This window comes from Ambystoma mexicanum, chromosome 11, assembly GCF_040938575.1.
Source record: "Ambystoma mexicanum isolate Mex_15411 chromosome 11, UKY_AmexF1_1, whole genome shotgun sequence".
In the NCBI taxonomy this organism is placed as follows: Eukaryota; Metazoa; Chordata; class Amphibia; order Caudata; family Ambystomatidae; genus Ambystoma; species Ambystoma mexicanum.
In genome coordinates this window covers 429,439,960-429,467,716 of record NC_090934.1, presented here as the reverse complement: position 1 = coordinate 429,467,716, position 27,757 = coordinate 429,439,960, and the positions used below count along the sequence as shown (strand labels likewise).

Here is a 27,757-nt window from a genome sequence, read left to right as displayed (position 1 = left end):
AAGGAATACAAGGTTCGTGTACCGGCTGAATGTCGAATGTAGTGTCAGAAGAAATGCCAGAAAGCGCATGAGTGTTTTCCACTGGTTGGGCTAACAAAATCTGCAGGAATTCATTTTCTTGCTGTAGCTCTTCTCTAGATAGAGACTGCGGATCATAGTTGCAAATGTCATAGTAGTTACACATGGAAGGGTCAGCGAGCCAGTGAGTGTAGTACTGTGCTTGTAAACCTTTGTTTGCAGTCCTTAAGAAAACTTTAGATGTTTGCAGAGGTTTCTTGAACCGAAAAGAAAGCATCTTTGGTCTGTGTGTGCCCTTCCTGCCTATGGAACAAGAATCTTTTTGGTCTTGCATTCTGTCAGGATTGGCACTCTGTCAAGAGTGGCACAGGGTACCCAAGTAGGGTTTGGGTGGCTGTGCTGAGGTAAGGTAGCAGATAAGCACACACAGCAGGAAGTTCAACAAGAAAGAGTAGGAAACAGTAGTTGTGAGCCAAAAGGGGCAAAAGATACAAAGGTACAAACAAACTGGATTCCCTCTTGGGGTGTATGCTGAAATGGGAAAGAGTGTTCCACGAACCTTAGGAAACTCCAGCCTTCTGCATAGATTGCTATAACAGAGGCCCTCACTGTATGCTCATGGCTGGGAACAACAGCAGTGGGTGTCTGTAACACTGAAAAGGCGACAAAGGAAGGGGCAGAGGTTGCTTGCCGGAAACCAACAGGCAAGCTCTGTACAAAGGGATTACATAAGACACATGAGAAGACAAGAACAGAAATATCCAGCGAAAAGGAAGTCAATGAGCAATCTAGCAGAAGGAAATGAAGGAAAGGCAGTTAGACTGAAATAGATAACCTAAGGTGGAGTACAGAGGACTCAAGGAAGAGAACAAGGAGCAACAGTCAGGAAAAACAGAAGGCTGCAAAGTAGGAAGTAGGTCTGCAGTCAAGAGTGGCACTAGGTGCAGGCAAACTGTATTGGACTGCGGAGGACTGTAGTAGGCTGAAAGGCAGGGAGTCCAGAAGAACAGGACAGAGAGAGATTAGTAGTAGGCGACAGACAGAGAGCCCAAAAGAATAGGGCCACTAGGTAGGGAGCCCAGAGGAGCAGGGCTGTAGGCAGCGAAGAGGTGCAGGCTGCAAGGTAGGGAGCCCAGGGAACAAGGGCTTGGAGACAGCAGAAGGTTGCAAGCTGCACGGTAGGGAGCCCAGAGGACAAGGGCTGTAGGCCGCCGGAGTGAGGCAGGCTGCAGGGCAGGGAGCCCAGAGGACAAAGATGGTAGGCAGCCGGAGTGAGGCAGGCTGCAGGGCAGGAAGCCCAGAGGACAAGGATTGTAGACAGCCGGAGTGAGGCAGGCTGCAAGGCGGGCAGCAGAGGACAAGGACTGTAGGCAGCCGGAGTGAAGCAGGCTGCAGAGCAGGGAGCCCAGAGGACAAGGACGGTAGGCAGACGGAGTGAGGCAGGCTGCAGGGCAGGGAGCCCAGAGGACAAGGATTGTAGGCAGCCGGAGTGAGGCAGGCTGCAAGGCGGGCTGTAGAGGACTAGGACTGTAGGCAGCCGGAGTGAGGAAGGCTGCAGGGCAGGGAGCCCAGAGGACAAGGACTGTAGGCAGCCGGAGTGAGGCAGGCTGCAGAGCAAGGAGCCCAGAGGAGTAGGGCAGCAAGGAGTGAGCCCAGAGGAGCAGGGCTGCTGACTGTAGAGGGCTGCAGAGGACTGTAATAAGCTGCAAGGCAGGAACCCCAGAGGACAAGGGCTGTAGGTAGAAGGCAGCGGAGCGTGATCGGCTGCAAGGCAGGGAGCCCAGAAAGGGCACTGGAACAAAACAGGATAATGCAGCAACAGGAACAGCATACAAAGTAAAGGGTCAAGGCAAAGAGGACCAGGGAGAACTCAAGATGCAAGACACTGTGCTCCTGCAGGCAGCTGCTTATATACAGCCCTGCCCTGTTCTGAGGCAGGCTAATTGACAGCACCTGGGGCAGCACACCTGATGACAATCTGCCTCCTCCCTCTCTGGTCCTGAGCAGGTGGAAGCAGCACTGGCTGCTAGGGCTTCTGGGGATTGTGGTCCCAATAACGATGAATGAGAATAGCCAGGAATTGAGGACTGTAGCCAGGTGCATTATGGTAAATGTAGTTAATTGAATAAAATAAGAAAGAACCAAAGTTGAGCAAATGGAAATAAAAGACCAAGGCGTGAAAAGGAGTTGTTCAAGGAGTATTAGGAGGATAAATGAGTACCAAGTAGTCCATGATGGTTGCCAATGCGTGTGCCAGCGGCGCAGGCATGACAATAAATTCAGCTCAAAAATTCAACAAAACATCCTGTAAAATTGGTGCATACTGAAAGATATTTATTACTTTAAATAAAAACATAGATTTGCTGTTTATAAGAGGGAGAAATCTAAAGATTACATTATTACTTGCATTAAGAAAAAATAATTCTGCAAATGATGGCACACTTATTATTATCTGGGGTTTACCAAAACTTAAAGGTAATATCCCTTGTGGAAATGGTTCAGCATGCAAATACACCAAAAAGGGATACTTTCTCACATGGTGGGTTTCATTATAAACTATATGAGTTTTCAAAAACAATCAATGTTATCTATGTAATCAAATGCTCTTGTCAGAAGATATACATTTGAAAAAACCAATAGATCCATGAATAAAAGTATCCCAGAACACAGATCTTGAATCCGCACAAAAACTGAAAATGCTCAGTTAGTGAACCATTACATTGAACAATCACATACTGCAGATAGTTTAGAATGGAGCATTTTGGGAGTCATCTAACCAAGACCCCATCAGATGTCATCCTAAACAAAAAAGAACAAATGTGGATTCTCAAATTGAATTCTCATCAGTCAGAGCTAAACAAGATGATTGAATGGTCTCTCTTATTGAGACAAATCAACAAGATCAAATGCCATCAGTTGGACTGAACATTCACATCATCCTTTTTGCAATTTGAAACAAAAACTATGGTAATTCAACACAATGCATGCCCCTATTTGTGCGCCAAAATGATTCAACAATTGAAATGTAATGGGTAACTGTCTTTTGTCTCTAATTGACTGTATAATTGTAAAATCAATATACTGATCCAAATACAAAAACTTAAATACAATCAGTTAATTACAGAAATTGCATGCACAATGGTTGTCACCTCACAAATGTCAATAGGCACTCAGAAATAAATATGAATACTTTACTTGTTTCATTTTCATGACAAAAACAACAGAATTGTAAACATTACAACATCATAGCACGCATATGATGTCATCGCATGTATGTCATGTGCTACGTGTTGATATCACATGAAGTATTTCAATAATCAAAATGGTGGTAAACATGTGGGCACCATGCTAAAATAAGAATGAGAAAGGATCTTAATCCATCCTAAGAGGAGGTAAGACATTTCGACCAGTTCCCCACAGATTTAGGTACATGTAAAGAAAAACATATTGAAATTTAGACTACTGACTACCAACTCACTAAACAAATGTTGATATGCCTAGGTACAGGACACACTACCTAAAATGAACACTTAGGGAAAATGCAGAGCACCATGCAAAAAAGAATTTCTGAAAACTCAAACCTTTAAACAAAAGGTAAGATTTTATTCTATCTTTATCGATATGCGTATGGGCATCAAAAGGAACACTAGTTTGGAATGTAAACGTGTTCTTTAAAGTCATTGGTAAAAGGATATCCAATATCCCCATTAATGTTGAATACCATTCTGAAGTTTATTCATTAGAAGAGGAAATGTCACTCTATGGAGATCAAAGTAACATTCAGCAGTTCTAAGTATTGCAAGCAGTGAACAACAATTATAATTACACAGCCACAATGATAGAACAACTGAACCTTTCTTATTGTTATACTAGGTTGTGCCTAGACAATACAGTTATCATGAAAACGTACTGCAAATTAAGCCTTGAAGGAAGTGATGGAATTAATTGGAGAACAATCATCAACACTTATAGAAAATATGTATTGTTGAACATTTTGGTCTTGAGGAAAACCTAATTACGATACAAAGCAATATGTTTACAATGGAAAGAATGCCTACAATGCAACCGTGAACATATAATAAATATAATTTGACTGCATTGATGATTACAGAAATCGCAGTTTGTTTTCTTATCGAGGAATAGAAAAACGTATTTCTTACAAATAAAGACACAAAAAGATTTTTGGTGAATGAATGTGACATGTATGCACTAGACAGAGTTAGAGTTGTAGATGTATACATATATGATGTGTTTAGATTGTCCTTTTCTTGATCTAAAAATGTTTTGCAAACAAATGACTTAGATGAATTTACACAAAGTGATTTTTATCAACTATTTTTTCTTTTTGTTTGATATTTCATTGTGGTATTTAGAAGTAATTGAATAAAGATGTTTTCTATTTGCATTTTATCAGGGGCAATTCCTCCTTTTTGTAATTAAAAAAACATATATGCAGCTCATGGCCAGCCACTCGGCCTAGCTTCCACTCTCAATTGAATTATGTTGTCCTACAAAAGGATTTGGCAGAAATGGGGTGCTTGTCCCATTATCACATTTAATACAAGAATACTAGGCTTGCACAAGTCAGCTTCCACAATCGCAGAGACCCATTTGGTGAGGGTTGCTTTAAATATATGCCTGTGTGAGTCACTTAAAAAATTAACAGCGTATACAGTCCCCCATTGAGGCAGAAGTAAAGCATTGCTCAATGAAAGGGTAAGATTGAGGTTTGGGATAGATTCAGGGAGGAGAGTGTTGCTGGTGTGGGGGGGTTGACACCTCACTATCCTATTACTTTTTGCAATGTTCACAACGCTGATGAAAAGGGGGACTTAAAGTCCCCATATGCTCTGAGCCCCATTTCCTCACAGAAGGGTTAATCATGTGACCTGATTTCTCTCCAACTTCCCCTCTAAATTCATTCTCTTTTCCTCCTTCATCCTCCCTGCTCTTTAATTCACAGCCTTTCTAACCCACCTACCTCTTTTCTCTTGCTATATACTCCATTGAAATCCTACAGGAGCCCTAATTGACTTTGTAAAGTGAACATTGTTGAAGGGTCTGCAACCTTTGGCTCTCCAGAAGCCCCAGGTGTTTTGGACTGCAACTCCCATCAGCCTTCACTATCATAGTAAATGGCAAAGGCTCATGGGAGTGATGAATGGGATGAATAGCAGCAGCCCAAGGCAGAGTGGTCATGTTGTTGGCTTTCAAGCCGCGAACACCTTCACCCCTCTGACTCGATGGAGCTAGCATCCATACTCAACGTTCCTATGTAAAAAGCATCTAGGGTTCACCAGATACCAGAGCCACTGTTGTATTTATTAACAGGTGGGGAGAATAAACTCTACTTCTGTGAATGCAATGGCTTGCAGATAGAGCCACTGCATAGAGTACAATTGGCTCCCTCTATTGAGCGTTCATATTCTTTGGATCATGAAGAAGGTCTGACATTGTGAGAAGGGCTCCTTCCCTTGTACTTTAGGCCCTTTTGTATTTTCTCAGTATTGTTCATCGGTTTGATTTTTCAACTTTCCAACATGTTCTTTGATCCTTCAGTCAAAAAGATATCTCAGTAAGTTAAGTGCTCTCTTCAGACCTACCTGGAGCCTGCAACCTACATGCAACCCTTAGTTGGCCCACATCAAGGCTGATGCAGCAGTCAAAACCTCTAATGACAATATATTGAGTACCAATAACTTGGTTAGTAATACAAACAAGCATTACTTCTCTTAGATGAAAGAGGAGTCTGGCATGAAGCTCCTCATAGAAATACAGAGACATAGCATTTAAATCGTTCCTCCCAAATTCCGATGATGCAGGAGACTCTTCTGAAGTCCGTGCTAGTGCTTCTCTTTTGGATATAGATTGGGTTTGACTCATCTTCTTTTGATTCTGGAAGTGAAGCTGGAATGTGCCTGGCTTTCTCCTCTCCTTTGAGGCTTCCTTCTATCCTGCATGGAGTTTGAATGAACTCTCCCACTCAGTTTGGAAACTGAGAGGGGAGACATTCACATTGGGGGTTGACTGCAGATCTAGCTTTCGCAATGCGCAATCCCTTGGCCTTTATCTCCTCATGCCTATTGGAGACACAGCTTTTCTTGCAGTCCTGGTGTGAGTAGAATGTTCTGGTTTCTTTGCAAGGTGATTCCCTCTCGCATTGTGTTTGTTTCCTCTCTTTAGGTGCAGGGCTCTACCATACGTAATTCCATGAGCTTTGAGGAGAGCTTGCAAATAACAATGGTTATTCCTGTGGTCTTCTCCGTGGTTTTAGGTTACCTATTGCCACTGTAGAGGCAGTGCTCTCTCTCTGGAACAATACGTTAGTTCTGCAGACACTTGAACGGCCTCTTATTAGGCCCCTTTCAGAGGTTGTTATATGGCAGCGAATACATCTGCTCAATGTTTGGGGAATTGAGGTCTTTGTTGCCTTCGACTCCTCATTTCTGAGTATGTCGATTCCTCAAACTGGTTCTTCCAATTCTGAAGGGGTTGTCTGTTTTCCATGGCAATACAGAGATTTGTCAGAGACCTTTGTTCCTCTTTACTTTTGAGAACAGAATTTTGCATATATTGGAGTTATGCAGAGATGTTCTAGAGTATCTTAAATAAATGTCAGCCTTTTCCAAGATAACAATTGGGGAGCAATAGTACTTAAGCGTCTGCCCCCTGATTGCACCTGCACCTCTCTGTTGATGTGTTCAGAGCAGGGTATAACATGCCTGATCTTAAGAGTGCATTAGCATTAATTAGAGCATGATTCCGTCTCTTTAGACAATTGGAAACTGTGGATGCAAGCTCTGAACACCAATGGAAGCATGTATTACATGTTTTTCATGTGTTCTTCTGGCAGTTTGCAGCTCTCTCTCGAACAGCAAGCTTGAATAGAGTCTCTTACCTACTGTAAAGGCTGCTTTCCAAACTCCCCTTTGTGATATTCGTTAAAATACACTTTTTTGCAACACTTTATTCCAAAAGACTCCTGCTTGGGTACTATTCAGTCTGTCACAAAGGAATACATTTCTGTATATGACTGCGGGCCGCTTTCCATTGGTGGCCGAGCCAATTGTATGCCTCTGCCCGATCCTGACCCGCTGGCCTTTGGCTTGTGACAACTAACTTGGGTGGCAGTGAACTCCCACACAGTAGAGCCATATGGTGTGGGTTCTAATGCTTTATTAACACGTGAAGGTTATTGTTGACCACCTCGGAGCCGTGATTCTCCAAATGCAGTCAATAATTACTGATATGGACTGCATACCAAACATTGACTTCAGAAGTAGAGCAGAAAGTGTGTCTCTTCATTCAAGAAGCAGCAATGCAATTTCCCAGAAAGATTTCTTTGAACATCACATTCCCTGTCTGGGAGACTCTTTCATTGCGCCTTCACTGTGACAGGCAACATCAAATTAAATGCACCAAGTGAAAGATAAAACATAAAACACTGTTTTTTTACATTATATCTAATGGATGTTACTGCTAAAACTGTTCCAGTTCAACCAGGCTGTGATTTAAAATGCTTACCATCTAAACACAACCTTGTTTAGTTAAAGACTACAAAATAAAACGACAAAATAACTTATGTATTTACTTTACTCACTGCTAAACTAGCATATTATACACCCACACAACTCCAAACCCTATATATGTGTATTACTGTTATGTGATAATAGCTTTATAGACTTCAGGTGGACACATTATTTCTAGGGGTAGTTACCATTCTGCAACTTGTGGCTTTCAGCTTTGTCTCTTGACATAACTTGGGGGTCAGGTCATTATCCCATTATAATGGCCCCATCCCTGTTCTGCAAGGTTATATACATGTATTGGACGTATTCAATTGAAAAAAAAAGCTGGGATTACTACAAACATATCTGGTTTAATATTGCAAATATATTTTAATTTTATTACACATAATCCAGAAGAGGAAAGGGTAACACTGTTTTACTCCCTAATATGCCCTTTTACACCCAATCTCCAAAACTAGTAAGTAAAGTATTCCATGGAGTAGGTTTAATCTCACTGTGGGCTTCCCTCCTTGCTCTTCTCCAAAGAGGTTGTGGCCTCTTGGGTCTAAAGGGGTTCTGTTACCAGATATTCGTAAGGCAGCTACCTGGGTTTATTTACATACTTTTCTTTCCCACTGCAAAATGTGGATGGGAAAGGCCTTGATTCAGTCCCTCGTTCAAGATAAAATATATTTTTTTCTTCTTTGTGGACAGTTTATACTCAATTAAAGTGCTGTGTACCACGTATCAGCACGTATGTGCACCGGTGTCCTTTCTGGGTTGTGACTCCATGATGAAGGTGACAATGGAGATGAAAATGGAGGTCATTCTCTGATTAGATAACACTGCACACCACATCAACAGCATTAACAAATGCACCAGCACACACACAATAACTTTTCAGATGTCCAGCTTTGTTGGAGAAGCCTGAAAAAGTGTCTCATCTCTCCCAGCAAGGACCTTCAAGGCATCAGGTTGGCACTCTTTATAAAATCTGTTGCAAACCATCACACAACAAATAACGCCACATAGCCCAGAACATCACCACAGAAAACACAATGAAACAGCAGCAAAACACACATCAACATTTTTTCACAGCATATAGTACACGATCATATCATTGTAAATCACAATTACTCGCCAGAACACACAACACACAAAACCTCATATCATAACCATCAGACCGCAACACAGTACATCAAAACATATATCAAAACGTTGAAATCTATCGCAACACATCACAATATCACGTCACAACAAATATACCAGGACACAACACAACACTCAACACACAGAACATCGCAAAGCATGGCATAACCGGGGGAGACAGAGGAGCATGGCTGCCCCAGGCAGAAACAGAAACTCAAGTTCTTGGTTCAAGGTGGACTTACAGCTCCAGTGTGATTCGTACCATCGGATAAGGTTCTCCTGGTCTACGGTGAGACCTCTTGCAGACATCTGTCCCTGGATAGGAGAGAGTATGAAAAGAGATGTGAGAGGATGAGACAGAGAGGAGGTTTCAAGCAGTTTTTTCAGGGCGGCCATCCAGTTGCAACCTTTATGTGAAAATGGTCTATGAAATAGGATGGAGACTGTTGCACAAAGAGGGTTATGGGTAAAGGCAAGGGGCCACTCGTGACACGTCCTTCCTGGTGGGTAAGATGGAAGCTTGCAAAGGCTTCTACTCAGTGGCAGTAAGATGTTCCATCCACAGCCCCTCCAGCCCCCTCAGATCCCCAACTCTACAGATGGTGCTCACCTTCTGTTTGGCAACTTTGGAGAAAGTCATTCCAGAATCACGTGGCCGGTGCTTCTCTAGAGACAGATGAACAGCAGCATTCCCTTTCCTGTCTTTTTCATTCCTCATCTTCCAACTGGACCTTTGGAGATAAAGTGGCACTGACCTGAGTCAACATAGAGACCATCTGGACATACCATAGAGTTGAGCTCGGGGGACTATGAAGATAAACCATATATAACAGGAAGCAAAACAGGAGGTTTGGCATAAGAATGGACAAGGATAGGTTCACCGTCTCAAGACTGAGGACAGGTTCACTGTCTCAATGATTACAATACTTCAAAGACTAGATTTTGGATGAGTTTCTAAACAAGAGTCTTGAAGCAGATTTAAAAACGGCGGTGATGTCTAAAAACAGAACGAAATACCTTTTGTCTTATATTTCATAATCCTATTGAATTTATGAAAAACTAGTACAGCACTAAAATGTGGTTTTTATGAATAAGGACAAACAAAATCCTGTTTACGTAAAGGATTGATTTGCACTACTTTACACACCAATTACTAACTTTGTTACATTTTCAATCACACGTGTTTCTTTGTGAATTACAATTGTTTGTTTCTTGCTTCGGAGTTTTGTGAATTTGGATACATTTATATATGTTTTTTCGTATTTATTTAAATCTATCCATGTTGCTGGCTTTAAAAGAATGATCATCAGGTTTTCATTTTTAATACATTTAAATGGAACAAGATATTAAAAAGTATATGGGTAATTATCGTCCCGCCTTGCGCAATTGATTCATTATTTGAAATGTTCTATGTTGGGGTCACTTTTTAAAATTATAGACATTCAAATGTAGTATATGAAATAATACATTTACTTGAAATGTGCATAGGAATTATAGTGTCAGGTCAAACGTTTGTTATTACACAGCCAAGGTAGTGGCTGTGAAGTTGCTATTCCCATAGGAAGAGCACTTTTTGGGCGGCTTATAACTTTGCTCCCCCTGGACGAATCCTCACCACACTTTGTAGGAAAAGTATATGGGCCACTCTGAATTGTTTTGCAAAGTTTGGTGAGGTTTGGTCCAGGGGGGGCAAAGTTATAGGGGGTCACAAAATTTATTTTTTTCCCATAGAGTGAATGGGGGAAAAACTTTGCGCACGCCTACAGCCCAAACCGCTGGACGGATGTTCACCAAATTCGCGGCAGGAGCAGCAGCTTGGTCCCAAAAGCGTTTTTTTTGTAAATTTGGTGAAAATCCGTCCAGATGTTTTTTTTAAAACGACCAAAAAGTAGGTCTAAAAAAAATTAGTGCTATCTATGTCCGCTCCGTGGACACACTTCCCTGTTCGCTCCGCGGACAGGACACCGATTGGCCAATCGGCTCACTTCATGTCCGCGGACATGTGACGCGTTCGCCGACTGGATGGTGAAGAGCGTGAAGTAATAATGAACATTTGATAAGGTAATGCATTCCAAAAGTGTGTAAGGAACATGTAAATTCAGTTTATGAAGAATCTTTGGTGCGAACGCAGTGAGCGTTACGGTCTGATTTACGCCAAGAGAATGGAAATGATGAATATAATGTAAGTTTGATTTTCGACGATTGTATACCAGAACGAGCATTAATTTATTATTATCTGAAGATTATTTTTGGGTTATATTCTATTTGTCTGTTCTGTGCTGCTTATTGCAATGAAACGCAAGTACTATCTTTGTGTGTAGTTGTCTTTTTTACGTGGTGATGGGGAGTGCAGCATTGAGGTGCATGTAGACCACCAGTAGGTTCACCCAGGTTCAACGCTAATATTTCATTAAAATGTCATGTATTACCATATCGAATTGTGTATCAGTTTCCACGTTGTTTTCTCTTTTTTGAGGTTGTTTGATGTCTGTGCTAATCGTTAGTTTAAACTCTATGCTGAATTAATAAGTTAATAGATACATTGTAATAAAGTTTGGGTATTGAGACACATTTTTTGTTATGTTTTTGAAACAGATATAGTCTTCCTTTCTGTGATTGTCATAGATTCCAGATGCCAACTGACGGCTTTTTCAATCGGCAGCTGAACGTAGCTGTCAATGGCTGGATCACAGTGGGCCTCATTATGACGCAGGCGCTAAGTGTTTAACGGCGCCGTAAAAGGCTGCGGCGCCGTTAAACACCTAGCGCCCAATTACGAGGTCCCTTTGCGGGACACGACCTTAACGGCTGGTTTTACCAGCCGTTAAAGTAGGGACCCGCAAAGGGACCTTGGTGCTAATTACGGTACCGCAATTTGCGGTACCGTAATTAGCGCCTTCCCCATTCCCATTGAGCCCTATGGGTCAAAAATGGGAATGGGGAAGGGCCATGGCGGCATGGGGAATTACCGCCCCACCAACCTCGGAATCGGGTGTTAATTCCCCATTCCGCCATGGCGGACTCCGGCATGGGCCATGGTGCTAATAGCACCATGGTTTAGCGCCGGAGTCCTACTGAGGCCCAGTGACTCTTTTTTGGAACTATCATCTAGGGCCCATATGTCCTTATGCTGTACTAGCGATTAGGAGTAACATAACATCCTTTACAGTGGTGTAGCCCCAAGTTGATGTAGAAGCCCTGGAATTCACTGTGCGACTCAAGCAGTTCTTTTACCGAAAACGAACACCTTGTGTACGCAAAAAGAACGTGTGCCTCATGATAAACATTTTGGATCATGAGCGAAGAAACAAATTTACAATTTGATTGAATATGGCAATAGTCGGATGTTCTCGGAGCGTTTATTGTGAAATAAAAGTACTTTGCAAATTGTACAGTGTTATTGTTTTCTTTTAAAGTACGGTTTAATATTCTGAATTGTGGCGTGCTGTGTTGTTAGTCGATGTGTGTTGATTTTCGGGTTCTGCGTCACGTCATGTAGGTGATTATGGGCGCGTTTGGCTACGCTGACGAGGAACGTAACCAAGAAAGGTGTAGAATATCACTAGGTTTGGTGATGTGAGGTTCAGGGGCGGGGCATATGATTTAGTGACATCAGGGCAGTTTACCTTAGGCAGATGCAGCAATGGATAAGAATAGCAGAAGATGAACGCGCCCTGCTGCCAGATTTCATATGTTTTAAAAAAGGAAAAGTGAGGTAAGGTGAATTGGAAATGTTTGCGATAGATCAACGTATGTATAAAAATACATGGCCGAACCCTCGGGACAATAATATTTTCCGAGCATAGCACTTGTGAAACTTATGAAATAATGTCTGGGGAGGTGAGGGGTGATGACGATGGGTGGGATATTTCTGACCTGATTTCGAATGAGTTTACAAAGTTTGGTGGGATTTTGTGAAGAGGGGTTAGCTTATATGACGATTGTATGTGCATTCATTTGACACTTTTGCAAAAATAAAACGTGGGTGGATTTCCAGCAAACTTGCGTTATTTGAGAAGTGTCATAATGTAGTTAAAAAAAATAGCGGTACAGCTTTAGTGACTGAGGGGTAGCCTGTAGCCATGGGCAGTGGCCAGAATGTCCGGTTCATGATATAAGGTCATGATCCGGACAATCTGGCTACTGGCCATGACCAGAAGGGACAAAACATAGGATTAAAGTGGTCATGTCCACCTGGGACTGACTTTGTGGTGAAGTTATTCGAAATTAGGATAGATTTGAAAGGGAAGAAAAATGTGCTTGTGGTAATATGGTCATAGGGTGTTGTTTTCGCCTTCTGCAGGCTACCATGGAAAGCGAAGAGGGGCCCTATATGGAACCCCCGCCTTCCCTTTACATGGTGGCCATCTTGGAAAAGGATTTTCCTTTCTATACCCGGACGCCACAGGCGTCCCGGTGTAGGACGAAAAATCCTTTTTTAGTACCACGGGTTCCCGCTTTGGGAACCTAGACTGCTAATGGTCTTCATCCCCCATTTCAGGGGCTGGAATGGGGGGATAAGGGTCCAGAGACCTCGTTATCCACCCTTGCTTTGCTTGGGCTGATAATGTGGGCTGCTGGGCCAGTATCCATCATTCCAGTCCCTGGAACGGCGGTTGAACGTCCCAATATTGCCATTGGTATAACACAAAATGCAAATGGAAATGTTGGAAAATCTTATTGAGTCTATGTTCTTTAATGAGAAATATAAAGTAGATGGAGCCTATACGTTTTTTTTTAGTTCTATTTTTTAACTGTGGAAGGTGGTTCTGAAAGGAACATTTCTTTTGTTGTTTTTGGATGTATTTCTTTTTTTTTTTGGCAGGAGAGCTAAGAACGAAAGGTGGGGAGGGAAATGAGGGAAGCAGCACCAAACACTAATATGGAGGGGCAGGTGGACAGGGGAAAAAGTTGCACGTGTGTTATTTCTAAGGTAGGGGGCAGTGTTTCTCATGCTCTTTGATTACAGCAGTGGTGATGTCTCTTGGGGAGGATAGATGGCTTTAGCTGATGCCATTTTAAGATAAATAGCAGTTTTGCTAAAAGTATGTATTGTGTACTAGATTATTAATGGATGAGTAGGAATAGGGTTTGGAGCTGTGCAAGGGAAATTGTAAAGTTGAAAGTTGCTAGATCAGTAGAAAATGCAGTTCGAACTGTCCGTGAAGCACAGATCTTATCATGAAGTGCGTACGGGATCTCGGACACGTCATCATGCTGCGCGCCAGCATATGGTCATGTGGCACTCTCCGGAAGGTCTGCAATGAAGTCAGACGTTCGTAGACATTATGGTTAAGTTGCACTAATAAAAACCAATGAAATTCAATGAAAAAACTTTGTTAAGGGGACGTTATGGTTAAGTTGCACTAATAAAAACCTATCAAAATCAGTGAAAAAACTTTGTTAAGGGGACGTTATGGTTAAGTTGCGCTACTAAAAACCTATGAAATTCAGTGAAAAAACTTTGTTAAAGGGACGTTATGGTTCCAAGTAAAACTGAAAAACCCCTGAAATTCGCCAGTTACAGTAAGCTAAGCAACCACAACTTGCGCCACCACTGTGCATTGATAAGAATAACACCCATGACATCAAAGATGACATCACAGACATCATGAAGATAAACTGGAGAGATGGTGGAGCTAGGCTGTACGTAGCATGAAGATAAACTGAAGGGATGGTGGAGCTAGGCTAGACACAGCATTACGATAAACTGGAGATAGACTGAACACTCCATGGAAGTAAACTGATGATAGAATGGAGATAGACAGAACACAGTATACAAATATACTGGAGATCAGTTTGAGCTGAGCTAAATACAGCAGGAGAGCCATAGTGCTGGTTTTCACCCCTCCCCCCACCGTGGGATTTATACTGTGCAATTGGAGGGGAGTTGGTTCCTGGCTACCAGCATTGACTACAGCTACCAGAATTCCCTGAGGCCAAAATTGGCACTAATTAGCAACACCTGAACAGACTGCCTACCTGAAGATTGCAAGAGGCATGAAAGCGCTCGCAATGCAATTGAGCTCAGACCAGGCATGGCCAAGATTGCGTTGGCCAATGAGACATGAAGATAAAGTGTCATTGTATGCAGATGAAACTTCTGATCTTTCTGGGAGACCCAGGGCACTACGGCCCGATAGTAACTCAAAGACTCCAGGATTATGCACCATTTAGTGGGCTCAAGGTAAACTTGCAAAAATCAAATTTTTTCTCGATACAAGGGGGAGAACTGGCGCTTGCCCTGGACTTCCCCTTTCATATACCAAAGGGCAGATAAAAAAATGTGGGCATGCCCACAGGCCTAGATCATGCACAAGTTCTTACTTGCAATTTACACCACATCACTGACCGATTTGGGCAAGACACAAAACATTGTAAATCTCTCCTGATAACATTGCTGGGGAATGCTGCTTTATTTAAAATGCTGATGTTAACGAGAGATACATATGTCCTTCAAAATGCCTCTCACATTGTCCCCAAATTGGAATTCGATAGAGTCGACACACCGCGTGGAGAACTTCTATGGGGGGGAGGCTTGTACCCTCGACTTGCCCTGACTACGTTGCAGCGCTCAGTGTGGGATGTGGGCATCGGCTCCCCAATGTTCGATGATACTATTGGGGGTGCCAGTTGGTGACGGTTAACGATTGGTTGCATGGCGACCCCCGATTACCTCATATGAAGGCAGGGAGATCATGGAGGAAGGGAATCACGCCTCTGCAGGCCCAGGACAATGGAGCACATTATACAGACATGGAGGGAGGTGACCAGAATTATTGAATGGGTTGACAAACCTACACGTGCACAACCACTGTGGTATAACACAACGTTACCCAAAATGACAGGCGTGTTCCAGGTTTGGAACCACTGCAATATCCCGATTCTGAATGACCTGATAAAGAGTCTTGTTTTCTTTCACGATTTGCAGCACACATATTGTTTGCCAGACACTGAACGATACCACTATGTTCAGCTCACTAATACCCTAAACACACAGATAAGGGAATTTCGGGAGATCCCACTTTGTTCGCCTCTCGGAACTAACATTTTACCGGAGCGGATCTCCTCGAGGGTTACCACCACATTAGACCAGGTCGTAACATCTTTCACAATTCAAGACCTATCCAAACTCAAGGCAAAATGGGAAACAGATATAGGCCCGGACAGTCAAAGGAATGGTTGAGGCACTGCTGTTCCAATGTGAGGTGGCAGTCTCTTCTAGATTCTGGCTTTAATTTGAAATCTTGCATAGGATATACTATTTGTGCACGTTGCTCTTGAGGTGTGGGTCGGGTGCTCATCCGCAGCGCTCACAATATAAAAACATGTATGGAACCTTTTTTCATATACTATGTGAATGTTCACCTATATGCCGCTTCTGGGAACTGACCCTCGACATATTGGCAACAGTCGTGATGTCTGCCATACCCTTCGAACCGAAATTGTTGCTGTTGGGAATGTGGGGGTGTAATTGCTATAAGAAATTCTTCCTGTCCACTGCAATTATTCTAATAAGACATAATATTGCTATGGATGGGAAAACCCATAGAATCCCAGATACAACCAATGGGTGTCAGACTTTGACATATGCATGTGATTGGAGAAAAGAGGTTACAATGCACGGGGTTGCCCTGTTAAGTTCCAGAAAAGATGGGATAAATGGGAGGATGCCAGTTAAAAAGTTGATCCATACACTAGAGTCTTGGAAACTGATAGTTTGATACTATTTTTATGATGTATGTGTTTGTCTACATGCTTACTCTGACCAGTTTTCAATCTCGATACATGTTTTAAAACCGTGTTATAAAAGAAATAGTTTGTTTGAAGAAAGCCTAGAGATAGAATGATAAGAAACTGGAGATAGAAGTCAAAATGTTAGAGATATCATGAAGAGAGGAATGCAGAAATGCTAGTTATAGTATGAGAATGAGCTGGGACATGGAATAAAAATGATCTAAAGATAGGTATAGGGGACACTAGAATTCACACAAAGGTGAATGAAGATACAACAAGAATGAATTTGAGATAGCATTGGGAACAATTGGAGATAAAATGAAGGTGAGTTTAGGGTACTTCATAATATTCGTGATCGTCATTTGATCCCCAGTTGCTGTTCCATCTGTCTGAACTCACATGCCAATAAACAGGCAGTATAATACAGTGCAAGTGGCGATAGGATAAAGGTGAAGAGGGGGCAACATTAAGATTAGCACAGAAGAGCATCCATAGGTGGTAGAGGTGACCCAGTGAGAGCATGAAAATGGCTGGAGGTCAATTAAAGTGAAAGAGAAGACCATGCAGAGACCCCAGGGTGTACAGGTGTACTGCACGAGGCTCTGGGGTGTGCAGACATTGCATTAGGTTCTGATGCTGGGAATGGGGATTGCCTAGAGAAGTGTACTGCCTCTGAGAGGCGTAGCTACACTGCATTCGGCTCTGAGGCTAGGGATGGGGATTGGAGAGAGAAGTGTGAAGATACACTGCACTAGGCTGTGGTTCTGGTCATAGGGACCAGTGAGAAGAGTGTGAAGATACACTGCATTAAGCTGGGGTTCTGGTCATGGGGACCAGTGAGAAGAGTGTGACGATACACTGCATTAGGCTCTGAAGCTAGGGATGGGGATTGGAGAGAGAGGTGTGAAGATACACTGCATTAGACTCTGAGGATGGGGATTGGAGAGAGAAGTGTGTAGATACTCTGCATTAGGCTGTGGTCCTGGTAATGGGGACCAGTGTGAAGAGTGTGAAGATACACTGCACTAGGCTGAGGTTCTGGTCATGGGGACCAGTGAGAAGAGTGTGAAGATACACTGCATTGGGCTGGGGTTCTAATCATAGGGACCAGTGAGAAGAGTGTGAAGATACACTGCATTAGGCTGTGGTTCTGGTCATGGGGACCAGTGAGAAGAGTGTGAAGCTACACTGCATTAGGCTGTGATTCTGGTCATGGGGACCAGTGAGAAGAGTGTGACGATACACTGCATTAGGCTCTGGAGCTAGGGATGGGGATTGGAGAGAGACGTGTGAAGATACACTGCATTAGGCTCTGAGGATGGGGATTGGAGAGAGAAGTGTGTAGATACTCTGCATTAGGCTGTGGTTCTGGTAATGGGGACCAGTGAGAAGAGTGTGAAGATACATTGCACTAGGCTGAGGTTCTGGTCATGGGGACCAGTGAGAAGAGTGTGAAGATACACTGCATTAGGCTGTGGTTCTGGTCATGGGGACCAGTGAAAAGAGCATGAAGATACACTGCATTGGGCTGTGGTTCTGGTCATGGGGACCAGTGAGAAAAGTGTGAAGATACACTGCATTAGTCTCTGATGCTGGGCTTGTGGAAGGGCCTTGCTTCTGAGCTGTGCCGGTGCACTGCATTAGGTCCAGGTGGTATAGGAGGGATGTTAGTAATAGAAGGCCCATGACTATCGGATGTGCAAATACAATGCAATAGGCTCTGGTGCTGAGGACGGGGGGTTTGTGATCAAACGCCCATGTTCTGAGGCATGCAAGCACACTGCATCATGTTGTGTGATGCTTTTTAGTGATACGGTGCCCCACTAGTTCTAAATGCACTGCATTTGGCTGGGGTGCAGGGGATGATGTGTAAGGTGTAGGATATCCCACCCTTTGTGTTGTGTTCAGATGCACCCGATGAGGAAGTGGTGTAGGGGATGCTTTGTTAGTGATAGAGTAGCACTTTATTTCTGAGCCGTGCAGATGCACTGCACAGGCTCTGGTGCAGGGGATTGTTTGTAAGTGAGAGAGCATCCCCACATGTCTGATGCTTGTGGTACTCTGCGTATGACTGCAGTGCAGGGGATAGTTTGTTGGTGATATAGTAGCCCCATACCTCTGAGGTGTGCAGATGCCCTTTCTATGGATGAGGTGCAGGGGATGTTTTTTTAGTGATAGAGTAGGCCCCTGTTTCTGATGTGGGTAGATACCCTGCCTAACGATGTGGTGCAGGGGACGGTTTGTTAGTGATAGAGTAGCCCCCTCTTTCTGGGGTGTGCAGATGCCCAGCCAATGTATGTGGTGCAGGGGATGGCTCATTATATTTCCTGCCAATGGATGTGGTGCAGGGGATGGTTTGTTGGTGATAGAGTAGCCCCCTATTTCTGAGGTGTGCAGTTGTCCTGCCTGTGGATGTGGTTGTGATGCAGGGGATGGTTTGTTGGTGATAGAGTAGCCCCCTATTTCTGAGGTGTGCAGTTGTCCTGCCTGTGGATGTGGTTGTGATGCAGGGGATGGTTTGTTTGTGATGGGGTAGACCCACATTTATGAGGTGTACAGATGCTCATCATAATGCTTTGGTGCAGGGGAGTAGCCCATCATTTCTGAGGTGTGCAGATGCCCTGCCTATGGATGAGGTTCAGGTGATGGTTTGTTAGTGATAGAGTAGCCCCACATTTCCTAGTGGTGCAGATGGCTGCATAAGGTTGTGGTGCAGGGGACAGTTTGTTAGTGATGAAGTAGACCCACATTGCAGAGCTGCACAGAGGCTCTGCCAATGAATGTGGAGCAGGGGATGGTTTGTTAGTGATAGAGTATGCCCCTATTTCTGAGGTGTAAAGATGCCCTGCCTATGCATGCAGTGCAGGGGATGGTGTGTTAGTTATGGAGTAGACCCCACATTTTTTAGCTGTGCAGATCCACTGCATATGTGTGTGGTATAAGGGATTGTTTGTTTGTGATGGAGTAGGCCCACATTTCTGAGGTGTGCAGATGCCCTGCCTATGCATGCGGTGAAGGGGATGGTTTGTTAGTTATGGAGTAAACCCCACATTTCTGAGCTGTGCAGATCCAGTGCATATGTATGTAGTGTAAGGGATGGTTTGTTTGTGATGGAGTAGGCCCACATTTCTGAGGTGTGCAGATGCCCTGCCTATGCATGCGGTGCAGGGGATGGTTTGTTAGTTATGGAGTAGACCCCGCATTTCTGAGGTGAGAAGATCCACTGCATATGTATGTGGTGTAAGGGGTGGTTTGTTTGTGATGGAGTAGTCCCACAGTTCTGAGGTGTGCAGATGCACTGCCTATGCATGCGGTGCAGGGGATGGTTTGTTAGTTATGGAGTAAACCCCACATTTCTGAGCTGTGCAGATCCACTGTATATGTATGTGGTGTATGGGATGGTTTGTTTGTGATGGAGTAGGCCCACATTTCTGAGGTGTGCAGATGCCCTGCCTATGCATGCGGTGCAGGGGATGGTTTGTTAGTTATGGAGTAGACCCCGCATTTCTGAGGTGAGAAGATCCACTGCATATGTATGTGGTGTAAGGGGTGGTTTGTTTGTGATGGAGTAGTCCCACAGTTCTGAGGTGTGCAGATGCACTGCGTAAAGCTCTAGGGCTAGACTGTGTTTGAAGAATATGGACATTGGCATGGGGAAACGAAGGATCTGCAAGCATGTTTGGAAAGCAGTGTTTTCTAAGCCCACTTGTTTTTATTCCATGTGTACCATCAGAACGAGGGTTCAACTATGTGCCAATATATCATGGCCTTCACCATAAAGGGAACAGTGCACCCTACACTGCCAGGCACATCCGCTCTGCATGAACCCAGACCTTTTTCATTCCTGTTCAGCCCAGTCAGTGAGATGCAACTTGAATCCCTAGGTACAGCAAGCGTGGTGCCCACGCACAGGTATATATCCCCCAATTTAGGAAGACTCACTATAAAACACCCAGAATTGATTGATGGAAAGCTTTGGCTCAATCTTAACCACTGGGAGCGTCTCTAGGCAGCCGTTGGTTCCCTTGTCTTAACCTCCCTCTGCCATTTAGAAGGCGGTCTGCCATATCTACACAAGTTCTGACCCTGCCCTCAATGGGGAAGTCCAGCGAACTCCAGGCGATTGCAACTACCAGCAATTCTTTGGGTAACCTTTGGGATCTGTGCAATGTATGCACTGGGGGACTCGGGATAGAGGAAAGGAAGGTCACTGACTCACTTACTGAGCTGCCATGACTTTCACTCTTCCAGGCTGGCGCACATCACAGGCCATCACTGCATGCTGGTTGTTGGGAAGTGCAGGCAAGTGGACTCCATAAGACAGGGGCTCCTTCTTCCCGGCCGGAGCTGTCGCTTTCGAAGTAGGAAAGGACCTGTCAAACAAGGAGGAGTTTCTGGAATAAATGACTCCATGTGATCCATTGTCATGTGGCTAGCACTGTCTGACTCTGCATCGACTGACCCGAATCACCTGTATCTCAAACATGCTGAATCACCTGGCCCTGCATCATCTGCATCTCCATCATCTGGCCCAGTATTGGCTAACTCTGCAGTCACTGGGCCTGCATTGTCTGATGCCCCGTAATGTGACCCTGTATCATCTAGCTCTACATTGTCAGACCCCTGCTCACCTGACTGTGCATTGACTAAGCCTTCATCATGTGGTTGTGCATCATCTGACACTGCATTTCTCTGACCCTGCATTGTCTCAAACCTCAACATGTTGCCTTGCATAGTATCGTTCTGCAATGTCTGACTTGCCTCATCTGACCTTGCATTGTCTAAGTCTGCATTTTCTGAATCTTCATTGCGTTACCCTGCATCATCTGACCCACACTGTCTGAATCTCCATGATGTAACACTGTATTGTCTAACTCTGCATTGTCTGACCATGCATCATCGACTGGCCCTGCATAATCCGAATCTCTGTCATGTGATCCTGTATCAATTAACTCTGCATTGTCTGACCCTGCATTGTCTGATAGCCCAACATCTGACCCTGCCCTCATCCATCAGTCAATAATTCAAATAACCACCCCTCAACCATCCACTCACTCATCACTTAACCAACCATACATCTATAACTCATCAACACTTATGCCCAAAGCCTATCATGACCGCCAGAACATGCCCCTCTCTCTCAATGCCTCGAGAACCACCTGCTCATCACCTACCACACACTTACCTCAGCATGGGGAGTGGTGGCAGCCTATCTTGACCCTTGAGCGGTGGATCAGATCCCATTGCTGGGCTTCCCCTGCTGGTGTTGTGCCTTCGTACATCTCCTGCATCCCTCAAGAAGACACTTGGAATCCGATAAAGCTTGCGTCCCACGCGGCCTTCCTGGATAGGCTTGCTCATCTTGCGACTGAGTTCAGTGCTTACTGGGGTGAATCGGAATCCAGGGTACAGCTTCCCAGCTGTGGAGGGAAAGAAGATCTATTGGCTTAAAGAGCAACTATTCAAGGCCGGGTCTACCCATTTATAACAAATAATCTACAAGTAAACTGTTCTAGTACATGAACTGTGCAAAATTTACTTTGAGCAACCTCACTTTTGTGTGATAGGCATTGGTTTAAATGAGTGGGAACTAATTAAGCAAAAAGCACCCGTTCGGGGGGGGGGGGCTTTACCAGCTCGTAATGGCCCAGGGCCCAAGGCATAGGTCCCGAGCGAACACCAGGTTCATAATCTGTAAACCCAGGGTGTTCATAGCAATGTCTTTTGTTTGAACGAACGGAATGCCTTAAGGCATCCTGTTCGTTCAACCAAACAATGCACCTAAGATGGCAGCGCAATGGTTCTGGAAGGCGGGGCTTCATACAGAGCCCTCTTCCATTTCCATGGCAGCCAGCAGGAACACACAGCGGCAGTGGCAGAGTGAGAATCGGGTAAGTGGGGCTGAAGGATGAGAAGGGACCGGACACCCGAGGGGGAGGGAGTGCTGGGAGAAGGTGGCAGGGAGGGGGAAGCAGCCATCTGGCTGCTTGGAACGTGGACTGAGATCGTGGGATTCAGCCAGTGATTCGACCAACCTTATTGTTGCTTCTCCGACCCCAGGTGCTAATGCATACTAAGTTCCACTACTTGAAAATTGCACTGTTCTTTTACCACCACCTTTTTCAATAAATTCTTCATTTCCTGAACTGTTCATTTTGCTGTTAAAGTATGCCACCACTGAGCAGGTAAACATGTGAAACAATGTGTCAAAGCCTGTCAAATTCTGGTCACTAGCTCTTGTGTCGATGTGACACATGTGACACCCCTTAACTAACAAATGGGTTGATCCATGCACCTCGATTTCTCCCTTTGACCTTCTCTCCACTGCCCGCCCCTTGGCGTGTATCCACTGCAGGGTTGCTGTTTAGCTACTTTTTGTTACACTTCTACTTCTGGCACTGTTCACATTTGCCATACTTCCTCTCTGCTGGCTGCTCCACCGCTTGTGGGTTTGAAGTTGCCTGACTTTACCCTGCAAATGTTTGTACCATCCATATTTCCTCACTGCAGCGCATCCCCATCCGGGGCGTTTACCTGCATACATGAAGTCCCTGTGCAGAACAGGCTGGAGATCTGTCCAGAGCTGCTGGAGGTGGGCGGGATCCGTGTGGAGCAGCAGATGCTCCAGCACTTGACATCGCTGTGGAGAGAAGCACAACAATGACATTAAACGTAAAAACAACATTATTAATGCTATTATTAATGGCAGTAATATAGCTAGAGGTCGGCGACCCTAATATACATTACTTGGATGTAAAAACGGTAATCAATGGGAACAGGATCAACACAACATTATACACTAAACAAACTGATCGAAATAACCTCCTTCATCGTATGAGCTTCCACCCACCCAATCTACTGCGGAATCTACCATTTGGACAAATGTTGAGAATAAAGCGGATCGTTAGTGACTCAGAAGACTGTGAGAGACAACTACAACTACTTCACGAACGGCTGAAAGAAAGAGGTTATCCCGAGACAGATTTACAAATAGCACGCAAGAAGACTAGAACACAGACGAGAGACCAACTTCTCACCAAAAGAACAGAACGAGAGAATCCTGAATTAGTGTTCATCACTACATATGCCATACAAAGCAATAAAATCAAGGATATCATTCGAGATAGATGGAACATACTTACAAGTGATGCACGAATTAAAGATCTCTTTCCACAACCGCCGATCTTTGCTTAGAAAAGAAGCAATAACCTACGCAACATGTTGGTAAATACGAGAAGCAAGGATTCAAATAGGAAACCAGACAAACATCCCGGTACCTACTCTTGTATGAGTTGCAGTAATTGCAATAACGTAATGAAAGGTAATACCATTATGCACCCAAAAACTGGAGCCAAAATTAAACTAAGGTATCATGCGACATGTTTGTCAGAAAATGTTGTTTATGCCATCAAGTGCCCATGCGGGATATACTATGTGGGAGAAACAGCTCGAAAGATACGAGTCAGAATAAATGAACACAAGTCGTGTATTCGCAATCAAAACATGACCTCAGCAGTAGCAAGACATTTTATGACAAAGGGACATTCTATTGCACAACTAAGATTTGCAGTACTAGAGGTACAACCCACCAAAATGGCTACTAAAGATATGAAGAAATGGAGGGCACAACAGGAAGCGTTTTGGATTGATAAACTTGACTCTTTATCACCTGATGGAATTAATGAAGAGTTTGATTTAAGTTGTTTCTTATGATGTGCATGTTGGCTATGTTCATTGATGTTTTGGATGTTCTTATGATTTTTCTCTAATTGCAGCGTATGGAATGTAGAGTTACATTTTGTCACACTCTTTTTTTGCTATCTATATTTTTCATTTAGCAATCAGAGAAGTAATTTAGAAAACATTGAACATTTTGACCTTGTAATGGTCACTTCCAAGTAGTGGTTCTCCTTCATTTCTTACTATGACTAATGGCATTACGAAAGCTTTCAATTTCCTTTCTTCCCCTTTTTTCTTTCTTCTTTCTTTTTTTCCTTCTTTCTTTCCGTTACCACCACCTGATGCATTTACATCATAACTAACATAGTGTTTTGCTACACATTGAAACCAAGAGCGAAACGTTATAGTAGATCGTAATAAGTTATAAGCTTACTGTGAGTCTTTAATATTAGGACACAAATACTGATCCCTTGCGACCTTTCCTTACCATTTTTGAGCACTTTGAGATCCATCCGACCCCCCGTCCTGCAGTCAGCATTTTTTCAAGCACCCCTTTTCCGTGCGTTAATGGTAGATTCCACTTTCACCGACAAGCTCGCTCTGCAGTAAGCCTTGGGATTTGCCACATAGTAGCATAACAACGACTCTCTTTTTTTCATTTTTTTCATTTTTTTATAATATTTAGTGCAGTCAGCCAAAAGGGAGGTCCATGCATCTCTGACGGTTTGAGGTTCTCATTGTTATAGGACTAATTTTTTACAGGAGAATATTGCACTTAACGAGAGAGAGTTTATTTTCATTTATTTTTTGCAATTGGTTTGCGGTAAAGTTGATGGAAATTACTATTCCTTCAATATATATTATATGTTTCACTGGTATTCTAAAGAAGTCGGTTTCATTACAAAATGGCCGCCACCTTTATTCACTATTCTCCTCCTGTTCTCACGTAACCATAGCAACTTGAAACAACTTAGCTGCTTGCAAAGTAACGCGCGTCCTCGCGGTCTCACTCAGTCTTGTGATCGTTCCGAAGAGGAAAGGTATGAATGAGCATTCGTGTCAAGTTCTTTTGTTTAGCCCGAATATTCTACAGGCTAACAGCTGTCATACACGTATATTTACAGAGCGTTCTGATGAGTGCTAGTTTTATGCACGTACACAAGACATCGCGCAGGGAGATTCTCCAGTCAGCTCTTTTCATGCACCGTTTCAATAAAAAGGAAACCAGGTCAGTTTTTATTGCAATAAGCTTGTAACGATCATGGAAACGTTCTTTTTTAGAGTAATGATTCATTTCCGTTCATATTGCTTTTTTCTTCTTTCTTTTTTCCAATGGTGATTCACAACTTGTAATTGCTGCGTTTTCCTGCAATTTATCCGTATGTATATATCTCTTACCTTATACACAATGCATGATTATATATGGCTGTTTTCTCTGCTCTGTGACATACACTTATGTTATGGACAAAAAATGGTGTAAATAATGCTGGAATCCATGTGACATACTAATATTATGCGCGAAATTGATATATACAATGCGGGTCAATACTGTTTGATCTCAATGTTGTTTTACAATGGTGATGTCATTATGCTGTATTTGTGTTATGATGACCCTTACTAGGCCCTGATGAAGGAAGTAGTATTCCGAAATGCATTGGCCACCCCTATAGGCACCTGCATGAACAGAGTTTTATTTACCTCACTATATTTTGAATTAAAGCTAACTACATGAAAAAGAATTGTAGTGCATATAATTCTTAAACTTTTGGGACTCAAATCCATTACTAACTAAAGGAATCCACTATTTAGTGGGCATAGGAGTGCAGCCCACACCGCTGGCTTCACAGCCAAGGTCTTCGAACATAGTAATATAGCAATAACACCCGATCCAGTGGGCTGGATTGGGTGGTAATAGCCCGGGGGCTCAAGGTATAGGCCCAAGTGCAGCGAGGGGCTTAACAATAGACCCTGGGGCCGTTACCACCCGTTCCGGCCTGCCAGATCATGCGTTATTGCTATTAGCACCTAGGGTTTTAAATCCAGAAACCTGGGGTTCTAAGGGCAATGTGACTCACGGCATCCCGTTCATTGAAACAGAATACGTATTTAAGATGGCCACCATGGATCTGGAAGGCGGGGCTCCACACGGATCCCCTCTTCCATGTCCATGGCGACCAGCGGGAACACGGAGCAGCAACAACGGCACGGGTGCTGCCACCAAATGTACCTGTTAAGAGGGGGTGGGGGATGGGACAGGACGAGAGATCTGATGGGAAATGAGGGGAGGGTGGGGGGAAGATGATGGGTGGGGGAAGCAGCCATAAGGCGACTCGGAATGCGGGCTATCATCGGATTCAGCCTGCGATCTGAGCAACCTGATTGGTTCCCTCTTCCACCCTGGGTGCTAACACACTGTAACAAGCCTACTAACATTATTAACGTGTGAAGTTACAGTGAAGGTTTGTGTTTTACATGATTTGAGAGACATCAAAAATAAGAACTTAAATCCATTAGCCACGCATTGTGTTAGAAGTGCAAGCCAGAGATATTTCATGCTTTATATCTTTTGCACAAGCAGGCTCAAGAGGTTGGAAAAGGGAAAGTATATTAAGACAAACAAAGGCACATAATCTAATACATTAATACACAAAGGTGTCGAATGGTCATAATATTGACGAAGAGCCTTCGTAGGAAGCTTAACAGTTCATAGAAGTCATTTGTGTCGCCTTACTTCCACTCTCTTGGCAAATGGTAGTATTTAGGGTTATTGGAGAGTGCAAATGGTTAAGGGAGATATATTCTTTTGCTGCTGACTTAGCTGCATGCCTAGTTTTTCATATACATTATTTTACATTTTAGGTGACAGGTCACTGTCTTCAAAATAAGAGAGTCCTTTGATATGGAATATGTGCAACTATTGCACATCACATGTTTTGAAGTGTACACATATTAGAAAACTGTGAGTAATATGTGTTGCCGAAGGATTATATTTCTTCATAGTTTAATTTGAATATGTATTGACTAAAATAAGTTAAAATTTGCACATTGTGGCTTTTAATTAGAGCTTGGGGGAGGGGCATGGGTAATTGATACAAAAATCTCTTCCCGTAGTTGCAGATGCTCAGATAAATATGGGAAAGTGAAGTGTATTCTACCCATTGGCCCTAAAAGAAATTATATATTTGTACAGGTGGAGAATGGCAATGTTTGTGCATTCACGTTTATGCATAGAAAGGATTTAGCACATTTGCACATTTAAATATCAGCAATGAATATAGTTTTCAAATGTGTGCACATAGTGTGTGGGTTGCACAAATTTGTAGTTGGTACCTGAGGAATATAATTCTCATAGGTAGGCAAGAAATCAAGGGTGTAGACAGTGTAGGGCCTGAACAGGCCAGGCCCACTGTTACGTGTCTCCCCTGTTGGGAGGCATGGTATCGCCCAAGGGTGTTTGATGTGGTCACGTGGGGAACCACGTGACCAAGCTAATAAAGTAAACGAGCCGCTTCCGGCTCGTCAGTCGAGACTCACCTGACTCCGCGTGTGTGTGTGTGTGTCTTTGGGGGCACCATGCGGGTGCCCCACCACGTGTGCTGGGCCCAAGGAAGGGGCCCAGCTCCAGGACGGTGCCCCTGCCGGGCAACGCCGTCCCTGTGTGTTGC

At 43.7% G+C, this 27,757-nt stretch overlaps 1 protein-coding gene across 4 annotated transcripts in view; it reads right to left on the bottom strand.

Moving 5' to 3' along the window:
• The window catches only part of LOC138503489 (F-box/WD repeat-containing protein 7-like), a 733,637-nt gene that overhangs the window by 619,568 nt on the left and 86,312 nt on the right, over positions 1-27,757 (bottom strand). For all 4 annotated transcript variants that reach the window (XM_069623260.1, XM_069623261.1, XM_069623259.1 and 1 more), the window contains exons 3-7: positions 22,947-23,052; positions 21,598-21,832; positions 20,636-20,785; positions 9,286-9,406; positions 8,918-8,990 (exon numbers count right to left, since the gene is read on the bottom strand). In XM_069623260.1, the coding sequence (XP_069479361.1) occupies positions 8,918-8,990; positions 9,286-9,406; positions 20,636-20,785; positions 21,598-21,832; positions 22,947-23,052 (685 nt within the window). The remainder of the gene's footprint in view (positions 1-8,917; positions 8,991-9,285; positions 9,407-20,635; positions 20,786-21,597; positions 21,833-22,946; positions 23,053-27,757) is intronic.